The following is a 15,881-nucleotide window of genomic DNA, read 5'->3' on the forward strand; positions in this document are numbered from 1 at the left end:
TGAGTAGTCAGTGCAATTATTTTGAAATATAGTTATTGCATAAAGTCAGGGCAGACCTTCAAACTGGGTCCTAATGTCATTAATACTTTCTTAATGCAATTTATTACAGCGCAACTAAATGGCACAATCTATGACCCGCATGAGGATGCAGAACCTTATTAAGGCATCTCGTTAAAAGGAACTGGGAACCCTACGTGAAGTCATTCGGCGCTGCTGACTCACCAGGCAGATGCATCTTAATCCTAAGAGGACCCGCACCAAGGCTGTGAGCCTCGTGGCGGGGACAGGGCGATCCTGTAGGGCAACCTGGGCACAACCAAGCCTGCGGCGAAAAGCTTTGGGCTGCTGTTGGTTGGCTGACTCACGAAGCTGAGCCCTACAAAGCCGGTAAACTTCACCCAACAGAATCACTAGGGTTGGGAGAGACCTCCAAGCCCACCTGGTCCAACCATGCCCCTAGGACCGCTGCGACCCGCTGAGTACGTCCCCAGGCACCAGGTCCAGCCTTCCCTTGGACACCCCCAGGACGGTGACCCCAGCACCTCCCTGGGCAACCCGTCCCGATGCCTGACCGCTCTTTCTGAGCGCGGAGCTCCCGCACGCCGCGGCTTCGGCCCCGCGGAGCCCCCGCTTAGTGGCAACGAGCGACACCGCGCAATCCAGCGGGGCTGAGGGCTTCGCCTGGAGGACGCTGCGAGCGCCCGGCTCCGGCTTGAGGAGGGATGGAGGAGGCAGGGAGGCGGCGAGGCCGTGCCTCCCCCCCTCAGGCGCTGCGGGGCCGCCATGTCACCCCGCCGCCAGGCACCGCCCCGGGCTCGGCGGCTCGGGGCCGGCCTCCGCCGGGAGCCGGCCTCCGCCCGGGCCCCGGTGCTCACGGCGGCGGTCCTCCGGGCGCCTTTCCCATGCTGCACCGCGGCGCGGCGGCGCTCTGTCGCTGTCACCGCCAGCAGGAGGCTGAGGGGAAGGCGCCGATCGCGCCGCCGGAGCCGGAGCGGGAGCAGGAAGGGGCCGGAGCCGCCGCCGCCGCCAACTTCCCCTCGGCCTCCCCGCCGCCTCCCCGCGCCCCGCCATGCCCGGGGCCTCCGCGCGGCCGCTCTGAGCCGCCCCCAGCCGCCGCCGCCGCCGCCCCGGCCCCGGCTCCGGCCCCGGCCCCGGCCCCGGCCCGCCTTCTCCTCGCAGCCCCGCGGCCGGTAAGTGCCGGGGAGCCGGGGCCGGCCGGCGGGGAGGGAAGGGGAAGGGAGGAAGGGGCCGCGGGCGAAGGAAGGGGCAGCGCCGCGTCCCGCCCGCATGGGCCGCGCTTGGCCGCGCCGGCGGCTGAGGAGCGGGGGGAGGCGGCGGGAGGCCCCCCGCGGCTCGCTCGGGCTGTGGGGGGCTCCCCGCCGTCCCTCCGGCTCCCTCCACGTCCCTCACGGTCCCCCCGCCCCGGTTCCCCCCGCTGCCCCCCGGCCCAGCCGTCCCCCAGCGCGCCGGGCCCCGCCGCAGGCCGCGGTGGGGCCGGCTGACAGACAGACCGACAGACAAAGAGCCGGGGCAGCTGCCGACAGACCGACGGACAGCGTGTGTCCCCCCTCACCCCGTCCCCATCCCCGTCCCCCCTACCCCTTGTGGCCGTATCCCCCCCTGCCCGCCCCCATTGTTCCCGGTGTAAGGCAGGTGAAGCGCGCGGAGTTGTGGAGATTGATTTATTTTTTATTTATTTATTTTTTCTCCCCCTCTTAAATAACCTTTCCCGAGTCGCCGCTCAGCTGCTCGGAGGAAGCTTTTGGAAGTGGCCTTTCTGCGGTGCCGGGAGCCTCTAACAAGTGCCAGGCGGGAAGTGCTGGGGAGGGCCGGGAGCACGGGGAGTCCAGGCTCCGAAAGCTTTCCCTCTCGGCTTCCCTGCCCCGGGTCCTGCCCAATCTCAGCTGGGATGGGTGCAGCAAAGTCTTGATTAAGCTGGCTCGTAAAAAGGGAAGGCATTTATGTCGCGGACGTAAATCATCTCTCCGACCGCTTCGCCTTCACAAAGTGTGCGGAGCAGCTCGGAGATGTTTTGCGCAGTGGTAGGAGACAAGCGTGTGGATCCCAGCGATCGTGGCTTTGGTTTTGCTTTGAAAGTCTGCCGGCAGCGTGACCTGTGCACGTGTGACAGTCTGGTCCAGGAAGTTTTAGGTGGGAGAGATGTTGTACGTCTGTTCAGCAGCATCTTTGCCTTTGGTACCAGGAAGAAAAATTACAGGGGGCTGTAGTTTTGTCTCCAGTGGGATCTTGGTTGCCTTGTTTATTTGCCGTACTTACAGATTTCAGCGAGGCTTTTCAGACTTGCTGGCAGTATATACCTGGGCCTGTCACGCTTACCTATTTTGGAGTGCCCATATCAGATTTCTTTGTAAGCGAGACAGCTTTTGTGCTCGTTCTCCATGCGTTTGGTGATGCGTGCCTTGCGAAGACAAGAGGTGGAGAAGTAGTGTTTACCTACATCGTTTTTTACAGGCGTTCTTAAGCCGTACTCAGAATTAAACTAGATAATGGTCGAACCCAGACTTGAAGTCTCTCCTGCCACGAGAAAAGTTGCGTGCCTGCAGACGGGGTTGGTTTCCCGGTGCCCCGCTTCCCGCGCTGGGGATTGGGGCGCTGCCGGTGACAGCTGTCATCTGCAGGAGCTGGGGCTGGGCTGGGAAGCTCCGGAGCTCCTGAGGCCTGGTCACACGTGGATCCAGTGGGATCTGCAGGCTCCTGATACGGGGTGCAGTCAGATTCATAGCGGGGGCAGACAGCCTTGCTCTTGTTGCAGTGTTAAAAGGGAATTCTAAAAAAGTTAATTCTTCAGTTGCACTGTTTCCCTGAAAGCAATTCTTACCGCCTTTCCTCCTGAATGTTCAGCTGAATGCATGCATGTATTCAGTTTCCAAAAGTGTTTTCTTTCTTGTTTCTGTATGTCTGCGTGTTCTTCTTCCCCAAACGTGTGTAGGCAGTGAGCTCATAGAGCTGAATAAAGCTCAAAAGGACGAGGCTGACCCCTTGCATGTAGCTTTCCTGTGTACAAGTACGTATTCTGTCTTTGCTCCTCAGGCTAGGGCCTGAGATAACAGATGCACTTATAACCTATGTTTCTGTTATTGTTTTCCTTGCCCACGTGTGTTTAATTGTTGTTGTATTGCAAACGTATTCTACTTATGGAAAATCCCTAATATAATGGATTATGAAATGAAATCTTAAGTAGGTAAGTAGCTGTGTGAAGACCACAGTGGTTAAAAAAGTACTGTCTGGAAGAAAAACTACTCAGAACATTAAAGGTTACGTTGCAGGCTAAATTGTTGACCTGAAGGAACCTCCTGTAATGCTATTATGTAGTTTCTTAAAGGACAATTTTCACTCTTCAGTTCAGTGTGTTTAAGTTTATTGGTACGAGGATTTAAAGCTTTGTAGAGCATGCGTATATTCTAGAGAGAGTTGGTGTGGTAAAACCACTGGGGTTGGAAATTCTTACTTCCAGCTGAGAGCTTCTATGTACCAGTAATGTTAGAGTTGAATTACCAGAATATTAAGAATATATTACTCTAGTGAAATATAATAACAGTACATCTGAAAGAGCTTAGCTCGCTTCTAGCTGGGTTCTTTGCACTACAGGTTTGGTGATGTAAAATTGGAAATGGTGAAGATCAGGGTATTAGGTGTTAGGCTGTTGACTTAGGTAAAATATTTTAAATTTACCAACAGGGAGGAAAGGTTTAGCTGCTTTCTCGTATTGTGGGGAAAAGCAGAGTGGGATTGTCTTTTCTATCTGCTGCTAGAATTAGCAATGTTTTTGTGACTAGGATCTCTGTGGGATCTCTGTGAATCTTCCTCCTGTGAGGACCGTTATGTGTGCTGCCGTCCCACTGTAATTATTACAAGGGGAGACCTGTCTGTGGCGAGCAGCTTGATGGAGTGAGTGGGCCTCAATCTATCTAAAAAGGCTTTAATTGTTTAGCATCGTTTGGGATTAAGCTTGATTTAATTTTGGCTCTAATATGAAATAGATTTTTGTGTGAAGTAACTAAAGTTAAATAAGAAATGGTGACATATAAATCTTTGACAAATAAACTTACTGGTATTGTTCTGGAGTTCTTGAATGTGGAACCAAAGTGTCTGATCTTGTTTTCCAAACTTAAAAATCTGTTCCACTGGGTGAATGTGAGAAGGAATGAAAAGTAAATGCCACTGAAAATATTTTAAAGACTACTCTAAGTGGATCCAACAGAGAATAGCATCACAGAATCATAGGTATGTTTTATTTAAAATAAGCACTCTTTCTGCCTCTGTCTGGCATTTTAATGATATCTACCTTTCAAATCAACATAATTTACAAGGAAATAGATTCGAGCCTTTAGCTCTCAGTCTGATCTGCAGAGCTGAGTGCCTAAAGACAAATGAAGTCCCACAAAGCTTCCACGGATGTAAGTAGACGTGTGTGTCTGCTTCTAACAGGTTACAAGGCTCATATGAAGCATCACTACAGTGATTAACTCATATTTTAATTTAATTTTATTTTTTGGACAAATTCGTTTTTGAAAAATTGCATTTCCTGGAATACTGACATTCATGAGAATATTTTTTTTGCACTTCTGTGTATTGGAATCTGTGCAGAAACCCTTGAACTAGCAGTGAAGTTTAACTTACTTTAACACACACTTAACTTACTAGTTTTTGGGAGCTGAGACAGCGATTGACAGGACGTGTCAGAAAGCAGCAGCCATTGGCTGTAGCATAGGTGGGTGTATGCCAAGCGCAAACTTCCCGCTAACAAAAGAAAACCCATTCAGACTTTCATGAGATTTATTTTCAGTTACACAAATGCTTTTAGTTACTTCATTCCAGTTACTTTTCAGTGCAGTTAAAAGCACAGTTCCATCTGTTTAGTTCATTAGTGCACTATATGTTTTTCAATATACATTTTTATCATCTCATTAGAATATTTTATACACCAGCAATAATGTCATAAACTACACAAGTGACATAGGTTAAACCTATTTGACTTACAAATTATCACACAAATTAAAAAACTGTAACATATGTGAGTGTTCCAGTATTATTTCTGATTAAAATGCCTGCCCTTCACTGCATATAGAGATTTTTTTCATATATTATTCCGATGCTCAGCATTTTGGATAAAGTATCTGGAAAAATCCATAATAAGTTCTCACAGGACTTGGTTATAAGTGTGTCCTAAGGGGAAATTCAGCGTCTTTTAGAAAGATGGCAGAAAGTTCAACATGCAGAAAGGTTGAATCTCCTGATAACTTCTTCCATGCCGTCAGAATTTTACGCTGGGAGATAATGCAGAGACTGTTATCACAGTTGCTCAGAAGTAATTATTAGCGTACTTTTATGATATTGTCAGTGTGTTAATGTATTTAAGCCTGATACTGCGAGGCAGCTTTTTCACAAATAAGGTGATACGGTTAATGTGTTACTAATTTATGTTACTTCGTGATTTCATTCCCTTCTGTGGAACAGCGAGGCACAGCTCTTCACCTGGCTCTGCGTGCTGGCCTTAGCGTGCCACTGATGCGCTCCGCGGGCACATTAGTACTGTAGTACCTGCGTCTCGTCACAGTCTGTGCAGAAAACTCTAAGGCAGTACTGTCTGCTTCTCTCCTTATGACTAGGCTAACATTTTTGTAAGTGCAGAATTAAACAGTCTGATGATAAAATGAAATCTGTGTGGGAAGACATTCCAACCTGCAAACAGCACTAGGGTGTAATTTATGAACAGCTTATCGAATATAAACTGTCTAGGTGCCTAGCATGGCAAAAAAATACCACAAGGTGCCTGTGAAATAGCTGTGAAACAAAATCATTTCTTGATGCAACAAGTGATACTACTATTGCATAAAGCTGTTGTGGTATCTGTGTAAATAAACTCAGATATGGGAGCGATAAACAATTTTACAAAAGACTTCAAACTGCAGTCGTGTCCGTAAGCTAAAAAGATGCCCATTCATAAACAGTTTAACAGGTATCTTAGTGGTGTTGTAATAATTTCCCATAAAGTCCATGCAAACTTTTACTACGTATGTACCCCAGCATGGACGTAAAAACCGCTGTTAGCAGCATTTACAGTGCCAGTAACGTCGTGACCAGGTCATGCTACCTTAGTGCAAGAGGTGGAATGACAAATAGTGATGCCGGGTGGGTTTGACATAGCCATATGTTCACTGGCAGTGGTTAAGACAGAAGGGGAGACAAATGTGTTGTACACTCCCTGAGTTTTAACTTCTACATGGTTGCCTGGAAAATTAGTCAAAATATTTTTTTTGCTTTTATCGGGATTAGGTTTGAATGAAGAGTTTAGTGTTCTATTCCTAAAAAGTATGGGTGAACGCATAAAACGCTTCTGGCATCTGTTCGTGATGATCTCTGGCCTGAGGCTTTAGTCACCGCGCCTGAGAAATGCTCGGCGTAAACTGGAGAGAGTTTTGCCAGCCCCAGCAGCACGCTGCGTGCCTGGCATGCAGCTGGAACCTGTAGCTGTTTCCTGGGAAGGGGCAGAGCACACGGGCAATTTCTGCATTCGCCAGCTTTCTGCGGGCGTCCTTTGGTGACGCAAGCTATTTAGCCGGGCTTTCACCAAGTGAATCTGAAGTATTACATCGCAAACATTCTTCAGTTTCGTAAAGGGGAGGAAGAGGGAGCAAAATGGATATGAAAGCCAAGAAATGAGTGCATTGCACTGGGCTTGATGTCCGTGGATGATGTTTTAGTCTGTAAGCATTATAACAGCATTTCCAGATGCAGCGGATGATTTCGGAGTTTTTCAAATAAAAGTGCTCTGAAGCAAATTACCATCTCTGCTGCTGACCTCCTGAAATACGATTCTCCCCTGGTTTTGACCACATACACGGTGAGTCCCGACATAGGTCACTGTTATGCGGGTCTGTCAGATGAAATACGTCTGAGGTGGATGACAATTGTCAGGCTTTTACGTTGGGTCGTCTGTAGCGCTGCGCAGTTCTGGACGCAACAGGAGCTATAAATAAATTTAAAAGTCTTTGCGTGTTGTGTCCTAAGTTTCTTTTATCGAAGGGGTTCTTGGCTAAAGATTGCTGAGTTCAAGCAGCCCCTTTTTTGCTGAAATAATCGTACATGTCTTAGGGTCAGGAGAATTTTTGTGATGACCACTGCAGACAGAGCAGGTCAATCCCGAGGACACCACAATGTGGTGTAACTTTCGTTTGAGATGATGGTCACTTGCAGGTCTTCGAGAAGAGTCTGTACAATATTGGTTTTCAGCTTCTCTTGTGACCTTATAACCACTTTATTTTGGGGGGGGGGGGGGGGGGGGGGGGGTGTAAAATCTGGTGTAAAGGTGCTTTGTGTGAATACAACAATATCGAACAAAAATGAGTAAGTTGCGTGGGAGGAAGCCTGCCGTCATCCCTCAAGGAAAGCTTTATCAGGCTGCTGTCCTCAGGACCTCCCTCTGGCTCTGGTGAACTCGACAGGTAGACGCTGCTGAGTTTTTGTGTGGGCCAGAAAGAAGACGTGGAAAGTTATGTGGTTGTCTGCTGGGGAGCTGGGAAGCTTGGATAGTTTGGGGGTATAAGGGAGTTATGGAAAGCTACTTGGCTTTAATTTTGCTTTTTCCTTTTAGAGGTTATGAAGTTTGCCAGTAATATCTTTTAAAATGACTCATAGCAAATAATTTTGATGTATTTAAAATATATATTTTTGTGAGCACAGGTTATTTGTACTTGACATGAAATTAAGGGATTGGGAGGGAATAAAATGTTTATAGGAAAGGACCATGCAGAGGATGATCATCCAGTTGTCTTAATATATCACTTGAATACGTGGACTAGATGGCAATTTGTAGACAAACCCAGTGAGCTTGTTTTCTTAATCCGACAGGTAAAAGCAGATCAAGCCAACCAGACATGCTCGGGCTTTTCTGGTGCCTGTTAGGAGCCTCTGCTCAGCGCTGTGTCTTCCGTATTGAGTCAAATATGAGGAAACTTCAAGCAGGGGTTGACTGTGCTGTAGAAGGGGAAATTGGCACGAAACCTAATCTCTCAATCCTTTGCGTGACCCTGCAGTTCGCTGCTTAGGGAGCCTTTGTGTCGTCCCCAGCTCGCATTCCTTCTGTGCCACGGGGCAGCGTGGAGCTTCCCACAGTTGTGCTGATAATGCGTGTATGGCCGCGTGTCCAGAAGGCACGGGATCGCTTGTACTTACACGTGCCAGGTGCCTGACATTTGCTCGTAAGTCGGGCAGCTCTTCTTTTCCATCTGTGGTTAGGCACAAGTTGGCTTGGGCTTCTCCTGGTGCCATCGCCCAGTGGGAACCAGCGGGCGCAGGGCTGGAGTCTCTTAGCAGGGTTGCTCAATAAAATAGTGTCTGGAAAGCAGTCCGTGAACACAGGGCATGCTGGATTTCTCTTTTCCCCAAGTCCTGTAGGAATATTTTCCTTCTTTACAGGTTGGTTTCCTGGTCGTGCAGTAATATGGGATTGTATCGAATGTATCCTACTAAGACTAGGCTTCATCATGGAATTGCTTGACCAGGGCTTCTCAGAAGTTTCAGACCTGCTAGGGATGGCAGCTCTGAATTGTTGGCCTGGGAGTTAATGGCATCAAGGACCTTCAAGCTTTTTGTTCCTGGTAATTGCAGGAGTGTGATAGAAGTCAGCGAGGTTCCCTGCGCGTGCAATTTTTGGGGCACTAAGGTGGCATTACCTGGAAGTTTTCTTTGGGGTTGTGGCTGGTCTTGAGAAGCAGACATGCTGCAGAAGCACAGTGCATTTAGGAATTACCTGATTCGACTTTTTTTTTTTTTTTTTTTCCTTTGGAGTGAGGATCAGCCAGACTGAAAAAAAGGCTGACTTACAGTTCTGGTATTTGGTGTAAGCAGGATGGGAATAGTTCTTAGTTGATTCAGTCCGACCACAAATGTCGGTTATCAGGACGGAGGTGATGGATTTGTTGCAGCAACATGGAAAAAAAAGTCCAGACTGTACAGAAGCGTGCTCTTCAAAAACTTCTTTGTTTTCTTGGCAACTTTACATGGTCTGTCACTTGCTTGTGTTCCAGCCATGGTTTTTAAGAAAGTGCCCTAGTTGTTGCTCACTTTCCTCAATTATGAATTTGTTTCTACGGCTTCCCCTCTGGCTGATTTCCTGCTGCCTGTAAATACGGACGCGTGTCAGTTGGTGTACTGACTCCTCTCCTTCCCCCTGCTGAAGGTGCTTGGTACTCTCCTTACGCCGTTGAAGCAGGGTGTGGGTTAGGCCACAGTCCCCAGTTCCTGGGACCCAAATTGCTCCTTGGTGCCTGCTCCGTAACTGGCTGACTCCTTTGCAAAACAACGATCGATGTTCCTTCACCACTGGTCTGGGGCCTCCCTAATGGTTAGCGAGATCCTCTGCTGCTCGCTTTTCCCTCGTGCTACACAGGGAAGGAAGGGCTACCAGCACGTACCGACTGAGGTGCTGCTTCCGATGGTACCGAGACCGTTGCCTCTTTGCTATTTTCGTATTCTGATCCCGCTGTCACCTCGGAGGGGTCTGACTGCCTTATGGAAGTGTCTCCTGTGTTAGGATGAGCAACTGCCACCCGTGGTTCTCTCCTGCTTTCCCTGGGGATTATTACATGGGTTTATTTTTTATACCAGGTTGTGTGTGGTGCCTTGTGTTTACATTAGCAGAAGTGAGGTAGGTTAGCTTATTGGAGCTTGAACTAGTTTTTTCTATGCTTTATGTTTTGTTTAGTACCTTGTAGTTGCTGAGCCTATTAGTCTTGTGGAATGGGTCCCAGAAAGGACCTGATTTTTTTGGGGAGGAGTGGAGCTGTCAACCGAGGTGTGTCCGAGCTTTCGGGAGGCCTCTGTCCGATATTTTGGCCCATGCAGATGGCTTTGAAAGATGCCCACTGAAGGTAACACTGTGGTGTCTGAAAAACAATACAGAGAGCAGGGGATTCGCCTGGTCTGCCCACAGTGCCTCTTTCTGTAAAGGAGGGATTCACTCTCTCATGCTCTTGGCTAATTGGATTTTCTGAGGTTACTGTTCTGTGTGCAGGTGAAAGGTATGGTTAAAAAGCAGCCAAAATGCAATAAATATACATTAAAAATAAAGTTACACTGGCATATTGCACAGCCTCCTCAGCAGGGTTAAATGAGAAAATGCTCCTTGCTGGTGCCGCTGTGTGGAAAGTCAGGCTACAGAGAGCGCAGCATCCCTCACAAATCCTTTCGAGACGTTACACAGAATGCAGCCTTCCCCTGAATAAGTCTACTGTAATGAAGTTAAGGAAAAAATGTGTACTTAGCTCATGCCAATATCCTAGAACTGAAATTGCAGCTTAGGAGAATGATTCCTGTATTCCAAAACATTCTCCTTGCCCTCACAGTCTGAGCGCCAGTGTTTAAATAATGCCTTCAACCACTTAAGTAAGATGTAGAAATAAATATTGTCTGAGCTACATGAGATGCTTTGTGTCTGTTATTTGTGTCCTTCTCACCTGTGGTTTAGGTTACTGTTGGTATTTTCCTAAAAGTTTTCCTTCTGCTGTCATGTGTGTACATGAGGGATGTCCTCCAGATTCTCTTGAGACAGCTTTCCCTGTTAACTTCAAGGTTTTGGGACCAAAACCTTCTTGATTATACTTCCATTAGCATGTTGTCCAATGTTATTTAGTCTACGTGGACTTACTAGGGAATTGGCTTGAATTTTTTCTGTAATTATGATTTTTCTTTAATGCCTGTGGATGACCTTTTAGAAAAGAATGAGAAGATGAAGTAAAGTCATTTCAGGCAAGAAAACGATGCACTTAAAAGAACGTTTCTAGCTATAAGTCAAGCACACAAATGTTAAAATCGCAGCGTTGAGCTTCACCTATGCCACCGTAAGTTTACCATCTTAAGTGTAAGTACACTGCTATGTTACTAATCCAGCAGTAATATTATCTGGTGGTCTTTAGTGGTACATGAACACGGCGTTTCCCCCCGCAGAGTCCCCTACCTTTCTGAATGTACAGGATCCATAGTGCTTGTTGGCTAAGCAGCTGCTCGGTAATTTGCTTTCTGCTCATTGCATAATGCCTCCTCTTACTGTGCTCCGCTTAATCCTGCTCGGAAGGCAGACTGAATATATTTCTTTGTGAAGGAGAGGTTTGTGAGGCCCTCAGGAATAGCTCCTACTGCTGTCTTCGCACCCAAATCCTAGGTAGGTCAGTGGCCCCGTTGCGGTGATGAGGAAGTGGCAGCGCGGGAGGGGAAGGTGATGTGCCAAGATGACAGATTTGCCCAACAGCAGCGGCACGGCTGAGAAACGAAGCCAAGCTCTGTTACAACATCGTGGTTGTAACCCGTCGTCCTGTCGTGCTTACCTTTTCTTGATGGCAGCCCTGTGTCTGTGCTCCCAGATTCCTCTGGTGATTTTCCACCAAAGCGGCTCTTCTGGACGGGTTGGAAACACGCTGGCTGTGCCCTCCGAGCAGTGCCTCGGTCCCAGGGGAGGCTAAACCCCTCCGGTCTGCCTTCTCGCACTAGTTACCTAAGCCACAGGCGTGGGCTCACCTGTCCCTCTTGCATATGCCACCTTCTTCCCCCAGGAGCTGTGTTGGCTGCAGGAGCAAGAGCACCACGAAATGATTAGTTCACCCTGGTTACCTGTATTGAACGCTGCTTATTCTTACGAGTATTTCGGTGTGCCTCGGGGAAATGAAATGGATACCTCCATTCTTATTTTATGGTTGGGGAACTGATGCGTGGGAGTTAGATCAAGATTTGTGTTTGGTGTGGCTCTCCACTGAGCTCTGTGAGCTGTAGAATTGCAGAAGACCTCTGTAAGGACCAAAGGTAGGACCCTATTTTGTAAGACAGTGTTGAGTGGTCATGACTTTCCTTTCCTGCCATCCATGCCTCATTTACACACATTTCAGCCATCGCAGCAAATGGAGCAAAGGTATTATAAACGTTCTCACTACTTTACCTGCTTATATGGAGCAGATTCATCCAGTGTGCTGAACAAAATGGTGCTTTGTAGAAAAATACAAACGGTCCTTTAATTAAAAAGAAGAAAAGATATGAAAAAGCCAATAGGCTAGAGAGGCAAATGATGATGAACCTGATGACAAAAAGTACCTGAAGTGTGGCTGTCCCTGGCTTCTGTAAGTTTGCATGCAACTTCTTGTATTCTCCCAGGGCTTGTTGTGTATAATGTTTTAAGGATTTTTAAAAATCAATCTGGAAAGAAACAGCAGAAGTGCTGTTGTACATACATACATATGCAGAGACCTCTGCCATTTGAGCCAGGAGGGTAACTGATAGCAACAGCAGGTTGTCATCTTCTGTAAAATAACACTAGCATGGTGCTAGCGACAAGAAGAGATGCTTCACAGATACTTGCGGATAGTAGAGGGGTGGTGAAACCCAGGAATTTCTCCAAGGAACTTAAGGGCTTGTCAAAAAAAAAACAAATCACAGTTTTTAAAAAGCAACATATTTTCCTTTTCTGTTTGTTTTCATGGTGAAATTATATGGGAAGGGCTGAGCCAGTTAGCCTCTGAATGCTGTATGGGGAAGGACCCACTCCCACGCTATTTCGAGCTGCATCTGACAGATTCTTTACAGTACACCAACTCAGTGAGTTCACCTGGCAGAAAATTAGTAACTTTTTTTTTTTTTTTTTTTTTTGCCAGGCTGGAGGACTTTTAAATGATTATGTATTTGGATGAGCATTGGGGTAGGCACAAAACATAGGGTGGCGTGTCCCAGGAGGAGGGAGCAGAGTTGTCTTTTTCGATGGCAGTTAGCGGTTAGGTTGGCTCAGCTATGTCATACAACTGCACTGTAAAAAAAAAAAAAAAAAAAAAAAAGGCACTATACATTATCTGAAATGCCTCTACAAAAATTCAGCTTTTGAGGTATGCTTGCAATATACACAATTTTACAAAATTTTAACAAGTTGGTATGAAGTTATAAATGAGCATAAGTACTTACAAGGTGCTGGCTAGCCTTTGTTTTGTGTAGGGCTTTCTTTCCTGTGTATAAATTCGTCTGAGGATTGAGTTTCATATTGTAAGGGCAGAAATTCTGCTCTTTTGGGTTAACTGCACAGTGGTAGAGATCCAGATACAAATTCTCAAAACTACCTGTTTTCTATCAGGTTAGGATTAAGTGCCACCAAATCAGTGGCAAACCAGCTTTTTCTCTAGATAAAAAGCAATGCTGCCTATGACTTCTGTAATAGGGAAAGTATGTTTGCTGCACTGGTAACATCCCTGTGGGTGTTGCAGTGGAACTGGGCTTTGCTGACACGGTCCGGAGAGCTTTTGATGTGCCTGCTTGATGTTAGACCGTGGTTATGCTGGGCGTGATCGAATACTGTATTTAGAGTAAGCAAGGTGGCAAGGATTTTCATGCACGGATAATTTTATGCACAATAAGTAGATTTTCGGTGAGTAATCCTGTTGATTGTAATAGGACTATTCACAGCTCAGCGCGAGTGTAAGTCTGGGTGGGATCAGGCCCTGCGCTGGCACGTGTTCAGCAACACGGGGCGTTTGGAAATAGCTGTGCAACAAGTCTTAGGAGTGTTTGTATCGTGTGTTACATTTTAGGATGTGTTAATTTTATGATCTGTGAACCCTTTCACAATGATTTATGTTTGATCACTTTTTCTGTTTTACAAGTCATCGTTTTAATTCATCCTTTCAAATGCTTGCGTGGTAATTTCAAAATCTTTCAGTTGTGTCTTATTTTCTTAGCAGGGAGAAGGGATCCTAAGTTAATTTAATGTTCTTTATTTAGAACCATTAACGAGGGTAGTATTTTTTACTTTCCACGTGTATGTTCAGAATTGAACTTTTCCTATGGTGAAAGCTAGCTGTGTTTCCCGTTCCATTCGACTGCATCTGTACTTTAATAATGCCGCTAAGTATCTTTTCTGAGGTGGAAATCCTCAACATGTTTCAAGATCTGATAGGGTTTTGAAATGGCTATTAGGAACCTGTGGAATTCCAGTTTCTTCCTTCTTTTGGAGAGCATTGCATTGAGGGCAGTTTTATTAATAGGAATGCTTAACCATAAAACGTGAACTGGGCACGTGTAGTTTTTAATGTGCTATTAAGCCACGTCGCTATTTCTTTCTTCTTTAGCATTAGGAATTGCAGAATTACGGGTGTCTTTTGTACTGCCTTGGGGATATAGATATACGCTGCACGTCTAAATTTAGCATAGCCCGTAGGTATGTCTGCGTGGCAGCTGTACCTCGTTCATTTGCATGTGTACATCGCACTCGGGCTGCAGTTTCCCCATACACTTGTCTATAATCTAAGCACTGCCTGCAGCAGAAAGAAGCGGCCCCTTTCCCTTCTCCCTGCCTCTTCACTTGCCTGTCTCCTGTGCTCCCTGCCTGCCTACCCCTGTGACCTGCAGGACAGCCGGTGGCTTTGCTGGTGGCCTTTTGTCCTGCTCCACTCGCGGTGGCATGGTGACAGTCGCGCTGCTCAACCCAGCGAAGGCAGCGAGAACACCAGGAGAGGGGCTGGGCACCGGGCTGACTTCTGAGCGAGTTCTGTAGATTCAGATACCTTCCATTCGTTAAAGTTTACGTTTTAGCACAAACCATTGTAGTTCTGCCATAAAGGTGAGCTCCAAGAGGCAATAATACATCTAGGCATTCCCAAATATTGCTGGTTTCTGAAGTTTCTTGTATGTACTTTTTGCACTTTAGCCTTTATGCAGTTTGTTTTTTGGGCTTGTTCTTCCAAAGGCTGTTGTGGAAGAAAGGAGGTGGCAGGAATGGGCTCAGATGCATGTTTGGTAGCTTCAGGTCTTTGTTCATTAGGACGCTCGCCTTGTCTGACCCTAAGTAAAAGCATACTTCCCAAAAAGATGAAATAAGTAATGCCATTGTGCTACTTCCAGCGTAAGGTGACCCTGAAAACACTTCCTACCTTGAATTGAGCCCTGTCTCAGTTTTTGGGATGGGAATCTTGGAGGTGGGTGCTTTCATCAGGACACCGTTGAGTTGCTACGGGCACGCTAGGATCGCTGTTGTGCATGCTGACCTCTGTGTTCGGGTTGCTGAACCTGGGAAAACAAGGTCAGAGGGAGTTGGTGTCGGTATGTCGTGGTGGTATTTCTCCTCGAGTCTTTGTTAGAAGCCTTCAGAAGGAGCTACGGTTCAATCCAGAAAAATAATTGAATTTTACCAATTTCTTTTCTTGTCTCCTTCAATCTTCTTTCTTTCTAGTTTGCTTTGGAAGTACAGGGAGAAGTTAATATAGGAAAGAAGCAGAGAGGGATATATACCAAATCTTGCTTTTTAGTGCTTAAAGATACAGAAGTCTTAGAACAGCAGAGACTTTCATGGGAAATTATTTACAAATAGAAAAAATCCATCTTAATGCTTTTGCAGTGTTTTTTTTTTTTTAAGTAGCTCCTTTAGCTCTATGCAAATAGATATTTAAATGCAGATGATTTTCTGTATCTTGTCTATCAGTTTTTAATTGTCCAACATACTTTTTTCATCTCTCAATCTTTTAAATCCTACCCATAGAAACTTCATCCAGGACTGCACATAAAAATTCATTTCACAGGTGAACCCAAGTAGTATCTCTAGGTGCTTGCTGATCATTAAATAATCCTTTGCTACTTGCTTCAGAAAAGAAGGGAAGAAGGTGGTGTAAAAAGAAGTGGAAAGAAGTGGCGAAAAAGAAGTGGAAGGTGCCAGAGTGTGCGTGGCACTCCGGTGACTAACAAGTTGTAGCACCTGCCTTCAGGAGGTCTGTTCAGCCTCAGTGCAGAGCAGCCACCATCCCACCAGTCTTTTTATTTTTATTTTTTACCTATTAATGTTTTCTTTTGATTGTATTGTAATTTTTGATTCTGAATTGGAAAGGTTGTCACGCTTCTCA

The 15,881-nt window shown here is 46.4% G+C and overlaps 1 protein-coding gene across 2 annotated transcripts in view; it reads left to right on the forward strand.

Moving 5' to 3' along the window:
• The first annotated feature begins 574 nt into the window (after window positions 1-574).
• ZNF148 (zinc finger protein 148) overlaps window positions 575-15,881 on the forward strand; it is a 40,947-nt gene continuing 25,640 nt past the window's right edge. Inside the window, exon 1 of one of the 2 annotated variants that reach the window (XM_035571450.2) lies at window positions 575-1,190. In XM_035571450.2, coding sequence (XP_035427343.2) covers window positions 784-1,190 — 407 coding nt within the window. In that variant the 5' untranslated portion in view covers window positions 575-783. The remainder of the gene's footprint in view (window positions 1,191-15,881) is intronic. The other variant, XM_035571447.2, reaches the window with a different exon arrangement.

The sequence above is a fragment of the Cygnus atratus genome, chromosome 6 (assembly GCF_013377495.2).
Source record: "Cygnus atratus isolate AKBS03 ecotype Queensland, Australia chromosome 6, CAtr_DNAZoo_HiC_assembly, whole genome shotgun sequence".
NCBI classification, from domain to species: domain Eukaryota; kingdom Metazoa; phylum Chordata; class Aves; order Anseriformes; family Anatidae; genus Cygnus; species Cygnus atratus.